The 20,068-nt window shown below is 41.7% G+C and overlaps 1 protein-coding gene and 1 long non-coding RNA gene across 19 annotated transcripts in view; one reads left to right on the top strand and one right to left on the bottom strand.

Moving 5' to 3' along the window:
* The window catches only part of LOC111245388 (uncharacterized), a 30,543-nt gene extending 17,992 nt beyond the window's left edge, over window positions 1-12,551 (top strand). For 10 of the 11 annotated variants that reach the window (XR_015321744.1, XR_015321742.1, XR_015321741.1 and 7 more), the window contains 3 exons: window positions 3,325-3,499; window positions 6,702-7,120; window positions 11,507-12,551. This is a non-coding gene — a long non-coding RNA (uncharacterized LOC111245388). Of the gene's footprint in view, window positions 1-2,964; window positions 3,027-3,324; window positions 3,500-6,701; window positions 7,121-11,506 lie in introns of all 11 variants that reach the window. The other variant, XR_002671301.2, reaches the window with a different exon arrangement.
* The window catches only part of Ca-alpha1D (Ca[2+]-channel protein alpha[[1]] subunit D), a 229,739-nt gene that overhangs the window by 85,357 nt on the left and 124,314 nt on the right, over window positions 1-20,068 (bottom strand). For all 8 annotated transcript variants that reach the window (XM_022793689.2, XM_086980820.1, XM_022793690.2 and 5 more), the window contains one exon: window positions 3,316-4,327. In XM_022793689.2, coding sequence (XP_022649424.1) covers window positions 3,316-4,327 — 1,012 coding nt within the window. The remainder of the gene's footprint in view (window positions 1-3,315; window positions 4,328-20,068) is intronic.

The following is a 20,068-nucleotide window of genomic DNA, read 5'->3' as shown; positions in this document are numbered from 1 at the left end:
TCTATTTCTAGCATAATTTAATCTCGGCATTGATTTTTATCGTTATCTTCAACGACGAGATCAGCAACTCACGGCGTACGAAAAAGGAGCTGTAAGACGTGATATATGATACAGCGATAAACGCTTATGGGGAGATAGAAATATTTAAAATTCGCGCGCTTTTGAACACTAGTACAGTTCCCAGTTCGAAGTTAGGTAATGGTACTGGTGGGCGTATGTATAATAGAATAGTGCTATGGCTGCGAAAGTTCTACTGAATAGAACAGTAAGTCCATTGCATTGTCCATGCAAAGACAAAATTGTTGAACAATCAAAATACAGTTCCTTAGCCAAGTGAAGTTGACGTTACTTATGTAGTTACCTAAATATGATTCCGTTACACACAAATAATTCATTCTGGAGTCACCTATTGGCTTAACCCACAGTTCGCATTGAAAACATCTAACCTCTATTAAATGTTCCTCAAACTTGATTTCCGCTCGAAGGCCAGTAGAAATTTCCATTCTTTATTTTCATCACTTGGGCATGTCAGATAAAATAAATGTTTTGAGTTGCTGCGTGCAGTTCTTCTGTAGGGAAATTTCAGTTGGGACGGGAGCAAAAAAGAAGATGTGTTTACGCCAGCTTTCGGATCTAGATCGCCTCACGTGCTCTCAAGTTAACCAGCACGTTATCACTGCGCCATCACACGGCCACGTATCGAACTGACCGGTATCTGCTCGTTTTCTTGCAATGGTGCGGCGGTGATATGTTCGCCTACGAATCCAAAATGATTAAACGTTGAAATCGGGGAGCAGATATACCTTGATTTCCTAGGAAAGATTCGAATAGCAAGAAAAAAGCGATAAATAGAGCCATAATATCTTTTCCCACTTGATACCTCTAGATTACTTGTATTTAATTTCCTATCCTGACAGATAAGCAGTGCTATTATGTTATAAAACAGGGATATTATGGCAGCACAGCTGAGACTCAGCTGGGGAAAAATCTTAGACTCAGACGGGCGCCCATTTTTCAGAAAGGCTAGTGTGCAGGTTTTAAGCCCTGCCTTTAAAGCTAGCTTAACTCTTCCCGATCCTCAGTTGTGCCTTCATTAAATTCAACAACCTCTTGGATTGCTTTAACGACTGTTAGAAAAGATTTTTAGGTTTAAATTGCATTGTCTGCTAAAACTGTAGTGGGTACGGAGGGTGAATTATAAAGTTCAGCAGATAAACTTGACGGTTGTGATACTCCATGCCAAAAAATAATCTATTAGGAATATTTCTAGAACTGTACAAGGCGCAATACAGGGGTAGTAACATGTAATGCAACAATAATTAAATAAACCCGTGTATATTTCGCTTCGTGTGCATAAGTTTATTGAGTCTTCCATTTGTTCCAAGTAAGTATTCTATTTGTTTGTGTCCGATAATCGACTTTCAACATTGACTTCAGCGCCTAGCGTTATGATACGGTATAGGAAAGGATGAAGACCTAAGATGAGGAATAAATCGACATTCGTACTCACAATACATATTAAGGTTCTTTTTTCATGGTACTGCCCAGTAAGAAGACAGTGAATGCTATCAGATATTTAGAGTTCCTAAAAAGTCTCACGGGCCTATGGCGCGCCCCTAGACAAAACACAGTACCGTTACTCAATGAGAACGCAAGATCTCATTGCCACGCTGCAATAACGTTTAAAATAGAGGGAAACAGATTTGACTGATCACTTCAGCTCGCATACTCTTCAGATTTTAATTTGCATGCTTTCGGTTGTACCTGTGCATTAAAAAAATGATTCTACCGTTGATTTCCTCGAACAAGCCATTGGCAACGAAACGCAAACTGCAAATATAAAACTACTGAGAACCCCCTCAAAATGAGACGAAAACCTGGGTCCCAGTATTCCGAATCATCAACGTTACCGCCTGCTCCGTGTGCTGGACCGTATATCGTAGGGGCCCCCGTACACAAACTACGTGTGGATAAGCGCAATATCCCGTTCATTGTATAAAAATCTCGGTCATGATAGGCCTAGAAACCCCCTGGCCTTCTTTCCTGAAACAGATAGCATGCTTTTATCAATCACTTAGTATGTCAATAATATTGCCCACGTTTCGCACATGATTAATTTAATAGAGTGCTGAACTGCCTCAACAAATTTCTGTTACGACCCATAGTGAAATTTCATTTGGGCGAGGTTATGGGTTTTGCGGTAGTTGTCATTACCAGCAAATATTGTCACTAAACGAAACCGAAATCTATGTTCCATAGACGATTAGGATCAGAATCAATTTAGGGGCTCCAGTTAAAAAAAAGTGCGTTTTGTCGATTCAGCCGTTTTTGCGCCCCATTGGCCACATGATGATCAACTGGACGAGTCTACAGCCTGTGGTCCTGAGGCTTTTCGCCTTACGCGAAATGGACAGTCGGTCCCTGTTCGAGCGTCAGTTGAGCGGCCACCGCTGATTAAGCTCCCAGCACTCACCTCACTGCCTTCTCATGAGTATTTGTAGTCAGTTAGAGTGGGCTTTCGTCCCCTGCAGATTCAGATAGCCTCAAACTGGCTTCTTTCTAGCAATTGTGTTCATCTCTGCCTAAAGTCCACTGCATCAGATGTGCGCGGCATAGGTTATTACTCGTTAACTGCTGATTATGAGTGCAGTATCAGTGAGATATAAGCATGCGACATACAAAAAGGACCTGTTTTGCTAAAACCAGTATTGTGCATATGCTTTATGACATACATTGTTACATTTAAAATGCGCCACAGTATGTATCTTGTAAGTACTTGGAATGGTTTTTCGTTCTAAAATTGTATCATAAATAAACGGAAGCCAGCTTTGAAATATTCACGGATTTTCTTCAGCGAAGTACAAACTCAGTTAGACTATCATGATACTAAATTAAGCTAGGATACCATCATACTAAACAAAATTTGATTATGGACGTGTCAAACCAGTACCCTCTGTCTTTCAGGTGTTTTTCGAAAATCTAGAGCAATACTTAGAATTGGTCTAAGAAGAGACGCAATTTAACCGGTTCGTAGCTAATAAATAAGCCTGGTACCAAGCATTGCTTGGGCTTTCCATTTCGTCATGATAGCAGCGATCGATAAACTTACACAAGATAATATAGCTTGATACAAATTCATTTATGCAGGGTGAAAGAAATCTTTCGATAGTTTGAGTGTTTTCATATTATATTTGTCTAAATAGCAAAAGCATAAGACGCAAAGAAAAAAAATTATATAGGTGTCAGGAGACCTACTCTGTATAAAATAATCTGTTACTCTATAATATTTCTTTCATTTCTAATCCGTTTGCTTACCTGGCGTAGGTGTGTGGCGAGCTGGCACGATGGTGTCCTTGACGAAGAGCGTGTCGAGGTGAAAGTAACGTGTGGTCTTCCGGATGACTAGAGGAATCACCCAACTGGGCCTTTTTCTGCGCTGAGAGTCTTCCTGTATGACTCCTCTTCGGGGTCGTACCAGAGACGGTGGATAATGTCGAGGGTGAGCTACGCTGGTTATAGTCTTTGTCACCTGTGATTGCGGCTTTTTTGTTGAAGCGGTGTTGCTGAACTCGAGATGGCGATGGAGAGGGGTTTGGCCCCGGACTCGGGCTACTGGGACTTGGGCTTTTACTGGTTTGACTGCTGCTGCTGTAGGCGGAGCACTCAAATTCGAAATTCTCCTGCGTTGAATGGTAGAGCAACGGCGTGGACGCAGAGTGGCGCAGGGAGAGGTGTTTTTGCTGGAGGCAAACACCCAGCTGAGAGGAATCGACGGTGCCCCTGGCGGCGTCCGCTCCGAGGGTTGAGCTAGCAACTGTCGTAGAAATGGCCGTTGATAACGATGATGTCGTATACTGCTGTTGCTGCTGCGTAACAGACGACGACGTCGCTTGTTGCTGTTGGCGTTGTAATCCTGTTGTACTTGTTGTTGTTGGGGGGCAGGGCAGTTGGAGGACGACAGCGCTGCTAACTGTTGGTGATCCCGCACCACCGCCTCCGACGAATTGCTTCTGCTGTTGCCGTTGTACGACAGCTGGTGCGCCACTCGCTTCGCCAGTAGCAGACGCTTCACCAGCAACGTTCGAGCTGGTGCCCTGCTCCGGACCGGGCACACCACCTGGGGCTGTAGTTGGACTTCTTCCAGCAGCAGCTGCAGCAGCTGCAGCAGGCTGTTCTCGGATTCTCGGATACTCGGGAGGACTCGGCTGGTGTATGCTCCTGAGCCCGGCGGTGGCCGCCCTTGCGGGCTCCGGGTCCGCCTCCGACGAAGTCTCCTCTTCCTCCGGTGGTGGTACGACAATTCTTGCTCCGGTCCACTCATTTTCTCCTGGGAAGCAACAGTGCAACACGAAACATTGGTACGGTAAGAAAGGCTACATTGAAGGGTTTAACGGGTGATCATTTGCATACGTATAGTAGGAAAAGTATTTGTTTCTAAGTCACTCGCTAAGTGGCTATACCAATGCGAAAAGTTACCCATAACTAGGCTTATAGTAGAACAACAAAATGATTTTTCAGTAGTCATCTGTTAGCCAACATCTCGGTTATTACTAGTCGTCCTGAACCTTTATACGGACGATATTTGGGTAGATCGGAAATACGACGAAATACTTGTATCAGATGTTCGTTATTATCTCGTTGTTTCCCTTCATTCTTTTCATACGCATCTAGTTTCTCCAATCATTTTGCTTTGGCTTAATAACGCCCTCAGTACATATATGGCACGAGAACAGACATGTATTTGAGTGGCGGACATATAAGATTCGCGCACAATTGGCAATCTGTATACGATCTCTGTTATTTTCTAAATGGCATGAAAGAGATTTGATTACGGCGAGGCATCGTCTTCCGCTGGTCCTCACTAGATATGTCAGCAGCCGCAGGTCTCGTTGGCCGCAGACACACACGCCTCACGCATGGAACCCTCTATATGGTTCTAAATCCAGATTAATGAGTGATTAAGGCAAACGGCTCTGTGAACGATATAAGCAACGATAACAGGGCACAAACAGGTTTGCGACATGAAACGGCTAGTCAGTCAGCGATTATTGCTAACGTTGTTGCTATTTGTCGCTAGAACTATACCTCAGTGGAACCCTATCTACCCATTGTAGCTTGCCGCTTTCCAAGAGTGTCGACCCGCTACTAGAGGCGTCACACGTTTCGAAACCTTTTAGTTAACAAGCCACTAGCACGTAGCGACTAAGAGGTCAGATAGGGGCATTGCATTGATACTCAAGTAACAGACCGGATCATTCGTGGGCAGGTAAAAAGGGCGGCTGATGTTGCCCCGCAGCTCAAGTGTGTTCTACCGCCCAGACCGGGGTAGTCGACTTGTCCCGTATTCGCATCATCTCCCGGCGTCGTTCTCCTACGGCTTTTGTTACTGCCGCTGTGATTCCGGTTGATGTGTAATTAAAGCTTAGGCAATGCGGATGCGCTGTCATCAACAGCTCTCTACTTCCGTCCGATCCCCTTCGTTTTTTGGCTGGGAGCTAATACGTAAATCCCGTTTACTGTCAGGGGGCCTTCCTTCTAACAGTCTATAAACAAAGCAATGTGGGGATTCACTCAACTTTTTCTAACTGAAATATCAGGTAAATACATGTCTTCTTCTGATTATGGATCGGTAGTTGATTAAATGCTGCTTTGACTTCTTCTTGCTGGTAGCTCAATGTATTTTGCATAGAGAGTAACGAAAGACGATGCCCAACTACCGCCTCAGAAACTAGTGGCAATTGAAGATACATCAATTCCTCTAATCTACATCTATATGCCGTTGACCGATCTCCACGAAAACCACCAGCGACCAAATAAATTTTAATACATCAGTTTGGTGAAAACAGCTACACGAGGCTATTGCGCCTTGTTACGGTTGCCGTATTCACCATTATTATCGAAGTCGTTCAGATAATAATCACAGGGGATTGAATCGTACCGTGTGCAATAAGTGCCAGCACCTGGATTTTATGTAACTAAGGGGTTAGAAAAGAACTGGGATGGGAGGATGCTACCTACCACTTTTGCTCATCTAATATGTTATAGAGTATAAGTATGTCATTTTGCTTATAACGATTTCTGTGTAGCAGTTTGTGTTGTTGCTTCATATTTACTTTCAGTTAATAAAATTAATTAATTAAGCGAGTTCTAGCAATCCGACAAGAAAGGTTTCCGCGAGGTTCAGGCCACTTGAAGAGCGGTGTATACGGCTTCGCCTAGGATAAATTTTACTTAATTAAAGTCTTCTCGGATTATGAGAAACCGATGTTCTTTATCGAAATCTTCACTCTGCAACACGTGTGAATATCCGCTTGCTCCTGCAGTACGTTAATCAATCGTGCCAATGCCGTCTTTTGAAGTCATCTCTTTTGAACTAATAGACTGAGCCATTCACGCACCTATAGATAAACATTAGTAACAGAGACATTCGAAATATATGGTGCCTTTATATAAACAATGTGATATATGAAAAGAGAGTTTGTGATCAAATAAATCTTGCTACGATAATCCATAACCATTTGTTCGTTAGCTCAGAGCCTTGAGATTTCTCAAGCTCACCTAGGTCGTCATCATAAAGCAATTAAACGAGAATAGATAAAACACATATTCTTTTCATCAAAGAAATCAGTCCCATAGTACCGTTTACTTCCTTACAATACGATTTCTCATACTGATGTATCTCATTTACGTGTGTGTTTCAGAGCGTCACCGGCCTCTGTAAACGGGATGTTGTGCAGGATGTGCAGGAGGAAATGTAAAGGATAGCCGAAATCTATATTTTCTCCTTGAAACGGTGCTTGTATCGTTTGAGCTTTCGGGTTTATGCTCAATTACTTAATATCCAGTGGTGAAAAAAACACAAAAAAAAGATTCGTTGCTAGATTTTATTGAGAATAGTCACCAGGCCCCCAACGACGCGAACGAAAATAACGACTATCGACAACACCGTCCTTACCTTCTATTCGACCACACTTTACTTTGCTTGCTACGATAGGAAAAAAATTGTTGGCATATCGACAAAAATGATCTCACCTCTGCTTGGAGCCCCTCGATTCGTCGCAATGAGATTGATGCCTATATGCATTCGATATCAAGGACACGCATACGATTGATTGTACAGGTTAGAAAATTTCTAAGAATTTGGCTAAGTGTGCCAAAGGAAAGGCGATTGAATCCAACTGCATGCCATAGATAGACTAGCTTGAAGAGTTCAGCTGCATTATAAGGCTCAAACCTATAATAGCATAATGTAGGGTCACAATATCGTAAGTCAGTGCTGAGTCAGTGGTTACGTTATGGGTTATAGTTACGTCACGGGCATTCAACCTTCTCGTACAGGCTAAGTAACAATAGAAATTTTAGTTGTACGGCTACACGCACCCGATTGATTGCCTCTGATTAGTAATACAGCCAACTACGTTCTAAAGTTCGTCCATTCGCTTTAACAGCGGAGCTTGTTTTGGGACCTTCGAAGCGATTCTACGGAGAAAGCGTGAAAACGTTTGTTCAATGATGGAAATTAATTTCTAAGGCTGTAGCCCTGTATCCGTGATGATGCAGTGGACTGTACAGTAACATGACCAATCTGTGACAAAGGTCGAGAGCAGGGAAAAATTATTACTTTTAAAGCGTTGTAAAGTCATTTAGCACGTATTTACATTTTCAGTTGACTAGTATATCGGTTAGATTCTATTAGAGACCTTCGATTATTAAAAACTGCGGTATTCGTTATTTTGACATGTAGTAGCGGTACTTCTAAATTTTCGGGGTAATTTTAGCAAATCACTCCCGGTCGTCTGTTGAATCAAGCTATAACACCTGCGGTTTTTTTCGCCGATTTTTTAAATGGATCGAGGTAGGCCTACTTTTCAAAAGCATTTTCTCTGTGAAGAAAAGTTGTATATGCCGCTCCACTTCCTGGACATGTTTTTGCTCAAATACTCTAGGGATCACTAAATGTTTTAACGTAATTTATAATTTACCACCAATTTAACTGCGCGATTTGTAAAAGATGATGATCGGTCGAACCAGTCATCTTGTTCAATTGAATAGGCTTTACTAAGCTGCTCGGCTGGCAGAGATACATATTTTGGATAATTTTGACTGCTTCGAAATATCGTACGGCAGCTCATTGTCATCAGCGGCAATTATAGACGTCGTTGAAGGGGGTCATACGGGTTAACGGGTCCAATCGCTTGCTTTCCGGGGGTTCTGGCTATAAAAAGAAACATGTTTGTAAGTGCATAAATGTTTGGTACCCCTTTTGGTGCCCCTAAGCCTTGGATCGAATAGGCTTTTATTTCTAATTTCGACCAGTGGTTAACTAATGTTATAGATAATGTGCTATATGTATATACCCGACAAAGCTATTACGGTAATCATCCACCATATATACCCAACATCTTAAATATGCTACGTAACACATAAGTCAAAGGAAAAATTGATTCATTAGATGATTATAGTCACCATTGTCCTTCAGTTGTGCCTGCAGCAAAGCGCATTCTAATAGGCTCTAATTTAATAACTATGATTCATTACTGTCACAGTTTCGGAAAAAAGTTTCCGCTTTATAAAATTACTAGGTTAATCATTTCCTTAATAAAAAGAAACCGCTTTGCCGCATCGAGCGCATGTTAGAGGGCACTACGAAGGACATTCCTGGGTGTACTTGTAATCAGGCCAAACAATTGTCGATTCAAGAACTGTATATTGATCGCGATATTAAACAGAGAATTGGAAAAATACGGCTAGTAAGGCATTGCCGGCCGAAGAATACGAGTTAGGCCTATTTAAGCTTGAAAAGTGCGCGTTAAGGCCTTCAGAAGGCAAGGCTTTTCTGACCATGTGGCTCGGTCCCGTGTTGTGGTAGTCGTAACGTTTTTGTCTATTGGGTTTAGAGATCTATAAAAATATATAAACTGAAAAACCTTCAGCTTGTGCTAAAAAGGCCATTGCGAGAGAACGTTTCGTGGCAAGTATTGGGCATAAAACTGCAGAATATTTAATCTCACTCACTTAACCTCGAAATAGCAGACTATTTCGTAAAATGTAGACAGCGCCTTACCATTCAAAGCAATAGCTAATCTCTGGAAATGTGACTTCGTTGGAGGAAAGTCTGTCAGATAAGGTTTTTTTAGTAACGGATTCGGATCGGTGTAAGTACGTCTGGGGAGCAGCCAAGAAGTTTCTGTGTTCTAACGTTGCCCGTAGCTGTCAGAGACCGGCTAAAGGTGCCTGCCAGGTTTCGTAACGACCAGGAGCGCCTGACTGCTCATTTAAAACTTCTTGCATTAAAGCTCCATCTTAGACATGTTTCTGTATACGTGAAGAGTACCCTTTTTTTTTTTAAATGGCATTGCTAAAGCATCATTAGTTACGAGATTAGGTCTATATTTCGTGATTTTTTTATTACTTAAATTGTGTGTGTTTGTAGTGTAGATCTATATTGGTGCGATTCAGGATTTACGTACATCGAAATCAGCAATATACTTGCTGATGATTCTAGTTCGAGAACAGTGGCATAATAGTATCTTTACGTTTACATATATATATCGAAATTACGGGCAATATCGTATTTACCTTCTGTGTTTTTCTGCCTATTTTTCTCAGGCCATGTCTACCCCTGTATCAATTAAGGACGGCTTAATTTTGTTGCCTTTGCCCCTTCCCTCGAATGAAGCGTGTGTCTCCTTTAAGCTCATGCGAACAATTTTCCACTACATTCAGTCAACTCATTGCGTAAAACTCGTTGAAGCTAGCATTATTCAACAAGGCCTATCGTGAATGAGCATAATGACTTGAAATAATACAAATTAACATATGACTTCGCATTTACTTCATTTTCAATAAATTGTGATTGATTGTACCAGCATGTAGCAGAATGACCGATTTCGCTTACATGGAAGGTGTGACTATTTTTTTGTCATGAGTAATTTTACCTCTTTTTAATTATTATGCCCTGTACCCAAATACTTTATCTGTCGATTATCTTTATGTTGCCCTCTCACGCGGTTGCGGCTGACCACAGGCTTGCTAAGTGTTTCTTTCAGCCTTGTCCCAGTTCTGCACACTATTCAATACATACAGTTTGCAAATGGATTTGGGTACGTTGCGGAATAAGTAGCCGTGAATATGGACCTTTAAGTCGTGTTATTTAGTCTGTGTAGCTGCTTTATATCGTGTGGAAATCTTACTTTTTTTTTTTTTATTGATTTCTTATCAATCTTCTCTGTTCTGAAGGCAGAACGTTCGTTCGAACTGTATAAGATTCACCTTTGTATGATTCGACCACACTTTTAATCCTCAGAGAGAACATAGGCGGTTGTTAGTTATTCTAGCAATATAACCCATGATGCACACATGCTTATACCAGCAACCGCAGAAGTTACGATTTTAAAATGTCTAGCTAGGGGCTAGGCTACATTGTCCTGCAAATATGTCCTATGCCACGGGCGTCCGGGCCTCCACTTAAATGAAAACCGAGTTACGCCACAAGTCGTTATAATTACATATTGTAGTAAAACGGGGCAATTAATTTGAGTCTTCGCCTCCTCCTATTATTCCTTGCAATTATCCTTTTCGTCACTTCTCCCGAGAACTTCATCACAACCGGAACTCTAGGAGAGTTCCGGTTGTGATGACGTTCTGATCATCTGATATCCTGCTGATACAGTTTGACAGCACATACGTTCTTTATGAACATTTTTGTCCAACATTCCCTATGCCCATTACGTTCCAACCCACTTGATGCTTTTGCTATGTGTACTAAAAAGGATAAAAATACCAAACGAAAGTATAGAAAACAATTGAATCTCAAAATAGGAATGAAAAAGGTGGAACTTCTACAGCTAATAAAAAGTCAGTGCAAACTCTTTTTTTTTTGTAGATCCTTCATGCTTTTTTATGCGTAGCCCGATGTTCCTTCGACTACTTGATACCTCTACACTTGTTTTCTCTACGGGGTTTCCCTTCAAGGAGGCTAAAAGGTCTTCGCAAAGAAAAACGAAGCATTTGGCAAGACGTTCGATAATTGTTGGCGAGTTATAGATAATCGCCACTGGTTTATTTTAATTGTAGGGATCTGCATCTAGTCGTCTACCAGACGTCGTTGAAAATATCCAGCCTTTGCCTTCAATTTATGTTTATAGAGACATAAATATTCTAATTATGTTAAATGGAAAATATATACTAATAAGTAGCATTTTAAACAAGTGTTGCATTTGTAAAAGGAATAACTAAATATTTTGTTTTTCATTGGCAGAGTGGAGGTTTTCACTAGATAGGTTACCTAAATATTTAAATGCGTTATTTCCTTGTCCGATTATATATTCTTCAAGTTTTTGACAGCTAGAAAAATTGATCAACTTGGAACCTCTTAACGCATCTACTTATGCCCGTAGCTGGTGACATCTTCTGGTATAATAGTGCCTCCGGTGACCTGCATTACTAGATAGATTCATCGGGTCACTCGTCATTGATAAAGAGCTGCATTTTCATTTATTTTCAGGTTCACTTAGCAGTAATTGTCTTTGGGCTAGCCGTATAAGCCCCCCTGAGGCAAGGCGTAAACCGACACCAGAATTAGAAAGGCAGGGAGCTTTTCTATTAAAGTTCTTTTCTATAACTAATTTAAGCAGAATATCGGCTAAACACGTCACGGAAAGGTATGCTCCTGTAAAGTGTGGTCATACTTACCAACATCAGAGCGTAACCCACTCTGGGTACAGCGCAAGGAATTCGAGGACCTCCCCTTATGCGCATAGAACGAAGTAAAACATAAGAAACGATTGATTTGGGAGGCGATTTGTTTTCCAGTTCGTGGCGCCTTCAATTCAAAATATTGAAGTGTAAATAAAATAAGCCCAAAGTGGATATAGTAGTCCAAGATGAGTTGATTAGAAAATGCGTTCATAATTTTCATATACCAGCTAAATGAACATAATGAATACGGGAGATTAAGTGTAGAATAATGCCAAAACGTATTCAAATATTAATTTTTAAAACATATTAAAGTATTTTATTAGCAGATTACCCAAGAGGATATTCTCAGCACCACGTAGGCTTACGTCGATGGATAAAAGATCTTGAAGACCTTCGACGAGCCTTCAAGAGTTGTCTTCTAAAAATTAGTATCGTTTTCGGCAAGCATTGACACTTTTAGGTGAAGCACCTTCAAATGCTTCCTAAACAATTCCTGAACTGGATAAGAGTGTTTGAAATGCGATGAATGTTTCTGGCACTTGTTTCAGTTCGACCATAAAAAAGTCCGCTCAACATTACATTCCGTTTGCTTTGCCCCGGCTTCTTCAACGATCGTGTCTGACACTTGAAAATGTTCTTACGATTGTTCCACGTTCATGATATGATACGTATCTATGTATCAGCTTGTTGCCGAATGATCGAAGACTGATTTCTTACACAAATGTTAAGCTTTTCCTTTCGAAACTATATGTGTAATATTTTTGAAATGTTGCGCAAGGGCTGCTGCGGTTTTGGGCTTACTTCAAATAAATACGAGGATATTGAGCGATTGAAGCCAAGTAGAAAGCGATCGAAGCTTGTTTTTCCGTTATTTATACTAATGTTTACCTCATCATCATTCCAACATTATTTATGCTCTTCTTGAGAGACATTATTTTTACATGACACGCATGGCTATGCTCTTTAGTAATAACTCGTAGTCAAATTCAAAGTGCCCGCGTGCAAAGTCATAGGTGTGAATAGATTTTTCTAACTGTTTACTGTTTAATACAAACTGCAAACTGCAAGATACTCGTGTACATAAAAAAAAATACTTCAAACATCATATTTATCCGTCGCAGGTCGAGACAATCCACAGCTACGTACTCATCTATAGTATACCATACATCTAGCTAATTTTATATGTCTTTTTGCTTTGGCCAGATGCGAACATTATTTTTCCCTGTCTACTACTAGGCAGAAAGGAGAGAATTCGGCAATGCTTACTAGACACGTGGCACCCACTTCGTGAGGATGGTTACTAGTTTCATAGGCATTCAAGCTATAGAAAGCATAACAAGCAAGAGGCGGAATTCTGTCGTGGAATTGATTCTGCCGACGGCCATTACCCCTTCCGGTCATTTCTTCCCCATCACCCTGCAGCTCAAACTACTTCTATTTCTACATAGATGACTTAGACCCGGCAATTTCAGTCCAAGCCCCTTTACGTCATCATGCCTGCGCGGTCTAGGTACACTAGTGTCGAAAAGACCACTCTTATTAAAGGGTTACCGCTATCTCGCTATTTCGTCGCACTGATGCTTCTTGCCGCCCTGGTTGCTAGTACTTGTTTTTCTCTATGAAGCAACCTTCTTCCAGCAGCCAGGCACTCATCTTTTGTACTTCTCATGGCCATCTCAGAGAAGGATACGTTAAAACCCTGTTATCATAACCGATCTATCGCTTCGCTTGCTCTCCTACCCTATCCCGAACTTTCGTTCTTCCTCAATAACTTTACGGCTTGATGTGCGGAATTCCCTCTATCTGACCAGTCGAGGGCCATTTCTTGCTGAGTACGTTTGAGATAAATAGCTTCGTGCTCTTTTCCCCATGCAGGAAGCATTGACCAAACGAATATGACTGTTGGCGCCCCTTGTCATCGTTTTAGTTTGTCGCAACCCTCCTTCCAAGGAGCTCTTTGTCCTTTCCTCTTCTCCGTTCGACTGCGCACGCCTCTAACCGTATACACACGTATATATATATGCGTGTACACGTGGATAGCTGGCTTCATAGAAAAACGGTACAGAGTTAGATGTACTACCAGCTAAGCAGACAGACTATATCATACGGGGATTCGGCTTCAAAAAACTTTAAAACGGAAGTCTGAAGAGTATTGCTGTTTTGGCCTCTGCTTCTGCTACTTTTGCTGTTGCTAGGTGTATCGAAATACGATTTGTCAACATGTTTACCTTCACGTTCGAGCAGCAACGCCGCCTACGGCGGTTCTGCCAACAACAGTAAAAGGATCATAGTCTGCGAAAATGGGCAAACAGATAACGGACCTTGTGTTTAAATGGTTAATCAACGACCTATTGAGTGAAAGATCGAGGTGTCTTATTGGTTAGTAGGGGAAGGTCTGGCCTGCGCTTTTTGGGGCCCTTAGATACTGGGGAAGCAACAAGGGAGAACGACAGGTCATCTTCGGCAGAAAATGGCCTGTCGGAATAGGCGGATGAATGGATAGTGCGGAAGCAAAAGTAAAAAGCATGAACGTCGGAGGAAAAGTTAGAGGCCCCAATGCTGGGCTTTCGTTGTTCTGACAGACGCATGGACAACCGACTGCTGAAAGGTGACAAAGCAAGCAGAAGGATAAAGGGCAAGAAGCAAGCAGGAGAGGCGGACGCAACGGTATAGGCGACTCTTGTAGCAATAACAGCCATTTCTATAGCCGTTGGACGGAAGGACACTCTGCATCCAGGCCAATGAGCAGACGATTGCGTAACGTGCAACTGACGGAGATGGAGAGTTGCCCTGGAAAGGATAACAGCAACAAAAACAGTCCCAAAGCTGAGTTATAGGGGGCTGTTCTTCGCCTTTCTAGGAGACCCCCGTAGGGTCGCCGTAGCGGGACATGACGGAAGTGCTCGATGACACGACTTATTCCTCAGGGTGCGGAAAAAACGACAACAGCGGAGGAACAGACGATGAAGAAAACGCCGCTCGCTAGGGTCTTTATCGCACTCCTCCATTTTTCTCACAGATAGCCTCAGCAGCAAAAGCTTTGAAGGGTGTAAGCTGCTTTTATTCCGCGGCCATCGAAGCCATCGTCCCTGTGTGGGGATTGCTACGAGGTAAGTATGTACGTAACTCTTCGACGCACCGCACGCGGCTGCTTCCACCGAGGTCAGCAGGACATGAAAAATTATGAAAAGAACGAGCAGTACACTACGGACACTCACATAAACGAATACGAGGACAACAATAAAAATGAAGGCTTTAAGGATGAGCCCTAGTTACGCAGGAAAATAGGGCTACAGAAGTTGAAACTACGACATCAAGGCAACCAACTAATGCAGAGCAGCGAGGCCTTGAGGACTAAGGTGGCGGAGTTACCCCAAAACAAAGCTCCTTTACATTTCTTGTACTCTAGTCTTCCTCTTCGGTCTGTGTCTCTTTCTTGAACTCTTTTGTCAATACTTCAAAACGGAACGAAGAACGCGCTATAGAAGGGCACGGAGTGGGCGGTACGTCCTCGTTTCTATGAGGACCAAACGAAGCGCTCTACGATTCTTTTGCGTCCGTGACTCTGTACAGCTCTTGATGATACGTTCCATTCATTATGTGCTCGTTTGGATTTTTCTCGGTTTCTACTTTGTTTGGTCCCTTAGCTTCCGCTATGTTTCTGTTCTATTGCTTGCTTTCTTTCCTAGCTTCCCCTTTATCTCTAGTTTTAGAGAAATACACATGGTTTATCATTATGTTTATCACCAAACTTGACTATTTTGATCTTCCTCATGAAACGTTAACGATAAGGCGGCGGCGGGGGGAGAGGGACAAAAAGCTGGTAGACCAGTGAAGTTAGAAATGTCTTCACATTGCCTCGCCTTTTATCTCTCTCTCTTCTGCATCTGTCTATCTCTCATTGTTTCTTAGGTGTTAGTCTACATATATTATTGCACTTCTTCTTTCTATGATGTAACTAGCAGCTATTGACTACGCAAGAGATACGGACATCGCATTGCTGTCATTGACCTGTAGGTTATATAGGGGTGGCGAGCAGCTCTATCTGATCAGGTAAGCGGAGGTGCTTAGACAAGAGATGGTCCTCGGAAAAAACAGCCTCACATTTCGACCTCCTCGCTTGGTGGTGTCTAAACAACTGTTTTCTATTCTGACAAAGCAAGACGATGTTGTATTTAATAAATGACCGCTTATATGATCGAAAGAATATAGAAAGAAAAGGAGATGCCGATAGAAATGAGCCAACTACCATGTCGTCACAGAGAAGCTTCAATGATAACAGGGCACTTTTGTCATCCTTGGCTTTTGTTGGATGTGTTTAAGCAACTAGTAAGATTATAGCTGATCTGCAAATCGTTGTTAACGCTGCTGCTTGAGTGAAAGACCTAAACCGTATTTTTTTAGAACGTTAGAAAGAGCTATCTTTTTTTTGAATATCGATCATTTCTTTAGTGGAACAGAACTCTGCCATGAGATGGCTCAAACTGAATCTTTAATACAGTATTTGTTAAAGCTGGCCACGTTACTGGTGATAAACAAGTGCTCACCTAGGACTTTTATAGGACGAATAAGCCAGTTGACTATTAGTTTGAGGTGTGTTTTGACCGGATCGCAATACGAGTTTAACAAGGATGTTAATCTTTACAATATCGTATTATAGGCAAGTAGAGCCAATAGGCGAATGAGTAGTCCTATGTGGCTAGTGGCCTTTTGGTTCCAAAGCTGAGATACCTCAGTATATGCAGTGAAAGCCAAGCACGACCCTTAAAACGCGATATTGTTGTTTAGACCGCTCTGATCGTTTGAATTTGAGAACAGCTATGTATTTTAACTCAATGGCGAATCTGTAGGTAAAGTATTCTAGTTAGAGACGACGCCATAACGCTTGGCCTGGAGATAAGAGTGTCGATTAGCTCTATTTAAGGGTGCGCGATTTCTACACATCCGAATAACCAGCAGATTTTGTTACTACACTGCTAGACAGCTTGCAATTATGTGTGTGCGTCGTCTATACATATAGCTAGATGGCTAGTTTTGCTCCTGACAAGTCCTCGTTTCGTTAGTAAAGAGGTAACCGGAAGTAATTTTCGAAACAAAGGTGCCGATGTGACGATCATTTGGGATCTTTTTCAATGGTTGGTTGAGAAGAACGGTTTTGGAAGCCCCGCAAGAACGCCGGCTCTGCGGTCAGCTGCTCGACTACGAGTAATGAAAACTGCCACTACTGCGTTGGTAGAACCCTTACTTAAGGTCGCTAATTGCTCATTGTCATCTTATGCGCTCTGAACCTCCGTCATGTCTCAGTTACTGAGTTAGGTAAGCACTATTTTAAATAGTACGCTTGGAGACGAACTGTGTGTGATATTAGAGCATTTCCAGGGTTCATAAGCTTACCAGTAAAGACGTTACCACTGCTCTACTAAAAGGGGAATTGGGGGTGGGGGTCGAAACGCAAACATTTTGTCAAGACATTCTAGCGAGGTCAAAGATTTACTATTTGTGCGAAAATTTAAATAAACAATGATTAAATCTAGCGATAATCAATCTGTGTTCGATAAACGAGACGTTACAGAAAAAAAAAATTTATTGACATTATACAAAAAGTAATTAGATACTATCGCAAAACAATAGTACATTTGTGATCTTTTTCGTGATCTAATAACTAACTAAATTGTCATGTCTACACTTGGTAATTTACTAACAACTAAGAATGAACCCTTTCTTGTTAAGTGGCGACCCCCTAAAACAATTTTCGCGCACTGAGCAACCAGCAGGTAGAACCTATCCTTATGTAAAACAGGTCATGTCAGGTTTAGGTTAGTGCCACTTGTATTTGGCAAAAAGGCTCAATCCAGACTAGGGACTTGCAAGTGCTACCAATAGACGAACCGTAGATAAACAGCTCATGATAAGAGCGGGTGCTCATTTTATGGATGTTTGTACGCGCAAGTAAAAACTGCATACAGTGTTTCTTAGCTGTTTTTTTTTTTGTTTTGTTTGTCGATTATTACTGAATTATTATGCATCATAACTGTTTCGGCAGATGTTATAAATGGCCCACAAGATAACAATGCAGAAAAACATAAGTAGTCTTAAGATAAAAACAAAGACCTAATAGATATTACATTCACCTGGAACATATTAAACTAAATCAAATTGCACTCGTTTGAGTACTGCGACAATTCGATTCAAGTAAGACTGGCAGGTTTCAAAGAATATATATATATATAGATAAATACTTTTGGATATGGAAAAACTTCTTTAAAAGCCTTGTGTGCGGTTCAAGTCTCTTTAGTGATACGACAACGGAACATTTTGAGAGTCAAAGCAGCGAACTGATAGTCCTCGTAGTGCGTATAAAAACTCCCCATGAAGGTTACGGTCATATAGAGAACTGTTATTGGCTTGACAGGTTGTACCGAAGCATTCGATCGTTGCTTTTCAGCTGTCTGTTAAATACAGGCTGCTGCCCTTAAACCCGATTAGAACGTGCTCATTCTTCAAATAATCAGTGTACCTTAAATTTTCGAACAATTAACGGCCTATTCTCGTGGTCCTGGCAACGAAGCGATACCATATTTTTGCTTTACCTTCAATGAAACTCTAACTCAGGTGGTAAAGTACACGGCCCGTTCACTTGCGTCCGCTTTACGTGTGCGGACGTTTGTCGAGGAACGTGGCGTTGCAACCGATGTAATTCAATTCTGTAGAATTGAAAAGAAATAGTACTGCTTTTGGCGTTGAGTCAGTGACGAACTCGTTCAGCTATCGGTAATTGTTGCCGCAAGTCTGCCTCCTCGACTCCGCCATGAGTCGTTCAAACCAGTTTGCATAATCCGACCTAGACCATAACGTGATGTGAAGAGATGATCATTGTTTCGGGCTAGGAACGTGATCAGCCTATCAAGGCCTTAAAATGGCGTGTGCGGTGAACGCCAACAAACAGCGGCTACATACATGTACTGATGAATCTAACGTCTCTAGAATTGGGAGTTGTAAGTTCTGTCAGTGTATGTATTCCTGGACAAACCAAGTAAAGCGTCGAACAATTCGAAAGAGAACAAATCATAGGAACAAAATTTCATCGGATGGCGGTGATTCAAAATATGGATGAACTAGCTTTAATAGTGGTATTTGTTCCATTCGTTGCGCCTCGCGCCCGAAAAATATGTATCCTAGAGTGGTTCCAATCAAGCTTTGTTCGTTGCCTGCGATATAAATGTATCAAGCTGCTGAGCATTACATCCGGGTGTTGCTTCCAGTATCTGGAAGTACTCGAAGCACGTCATCATCTTTAACACTACACGATTAAAACGAAACAAATGGCTTGAGCATAAATTAAACTGTTAAGAAAAAATGTAGTGCTTGCTGTTTCTGTGAGCGTTGGGTGCCGCCAGGTATCTACTCTGGCGAATCAGGACAGACTCGAGGCTCGTTTGCCCACGAGAAGCCCATCAGCGATAAGCACGAGTGTTTATCTGGACACTGTGGGGTCGCTGCTTAATGATTGCGAGCCCTGAATCATTCAAACTGGCAAGTAAGTACCAGAAAGAACTATCACGTTACGTTTCACCCGCCGTTCCATGTAATTCCAGTACGATGGTGTATACACACACATCGGCATACGTTAATGCGTCAGGGAGAAAAGCTGAGCAAGAGAAAACTGATCTATGATAAACAAGGGGAATAGGACTTTGTAGCGTCCTGCATATGCAAGACTGCGGAACGGTGCGGGAATACAGTAGGTCCGCGGTACCCCTCGAAAAAAGGCGCTTACATTAGCAGTGTCGTCAAAGTTTCTCGGCTGCAACATAACTCCAGCAAAGATTATTTAATAGTCGGAAGTTAGTCTCTTCGTTACTCTTTATTGTGATGCAAAGAAAAACATCTTTTAACTAGGACGATTAATAACACATCCTTCAGGATTTAAACGTATGTAGTGTAGATGCACAGCCTTCGGCTGCGGTAGAACAAATGATACACTCAATATAATCGTAAGGAAATATCAACGGCATCAGAAATTAGTGGCTTTTGCTATTTGGCCTGTATGATAAAGAAGAGCAACAGTTTGGGATGTACTTTATAGTTTTACCATAAATAAACGTTTAGAGTTTTATGCCATGCAATCGCATTGACTATGAAGCAATGCTTCAAACGGCTGACATGAGTATGTCCGATTTCAGGCCTACACCGTTTCACCTGTTTCCGAGTCTAGCGAGCAGGCACTTTATCACTGCAATATCATCGGTACTATTATTTCAGGGTATAATCGATTTCTCATCAAACCTATCGTTGACACCACAATATCTTGTCAATCCGAACTACTTTTACACACAAAAATAACAGAATTGGAACTATTTTCGTATAT

The sequence above is a fragment of the Varroa destructor genome, unplaced genomic scaffold, assembly GCF_002443255.2.
Source record: "Varroa destructor unplaced genomic scaffold, Vdes_3.0 BEIS01000002.1, whole genome shotgun sequence".
NCBI classification, from domain to species: domain Eukaryota; kingdom Metazoa; phylum Arthropoda; class Arachnida; order Mesostigmata; family Varroidae; genus Varroa; species Varroa destructor.
This window is presented reverse-complemented; position numbering and strand designations above follow the sequence as displayed.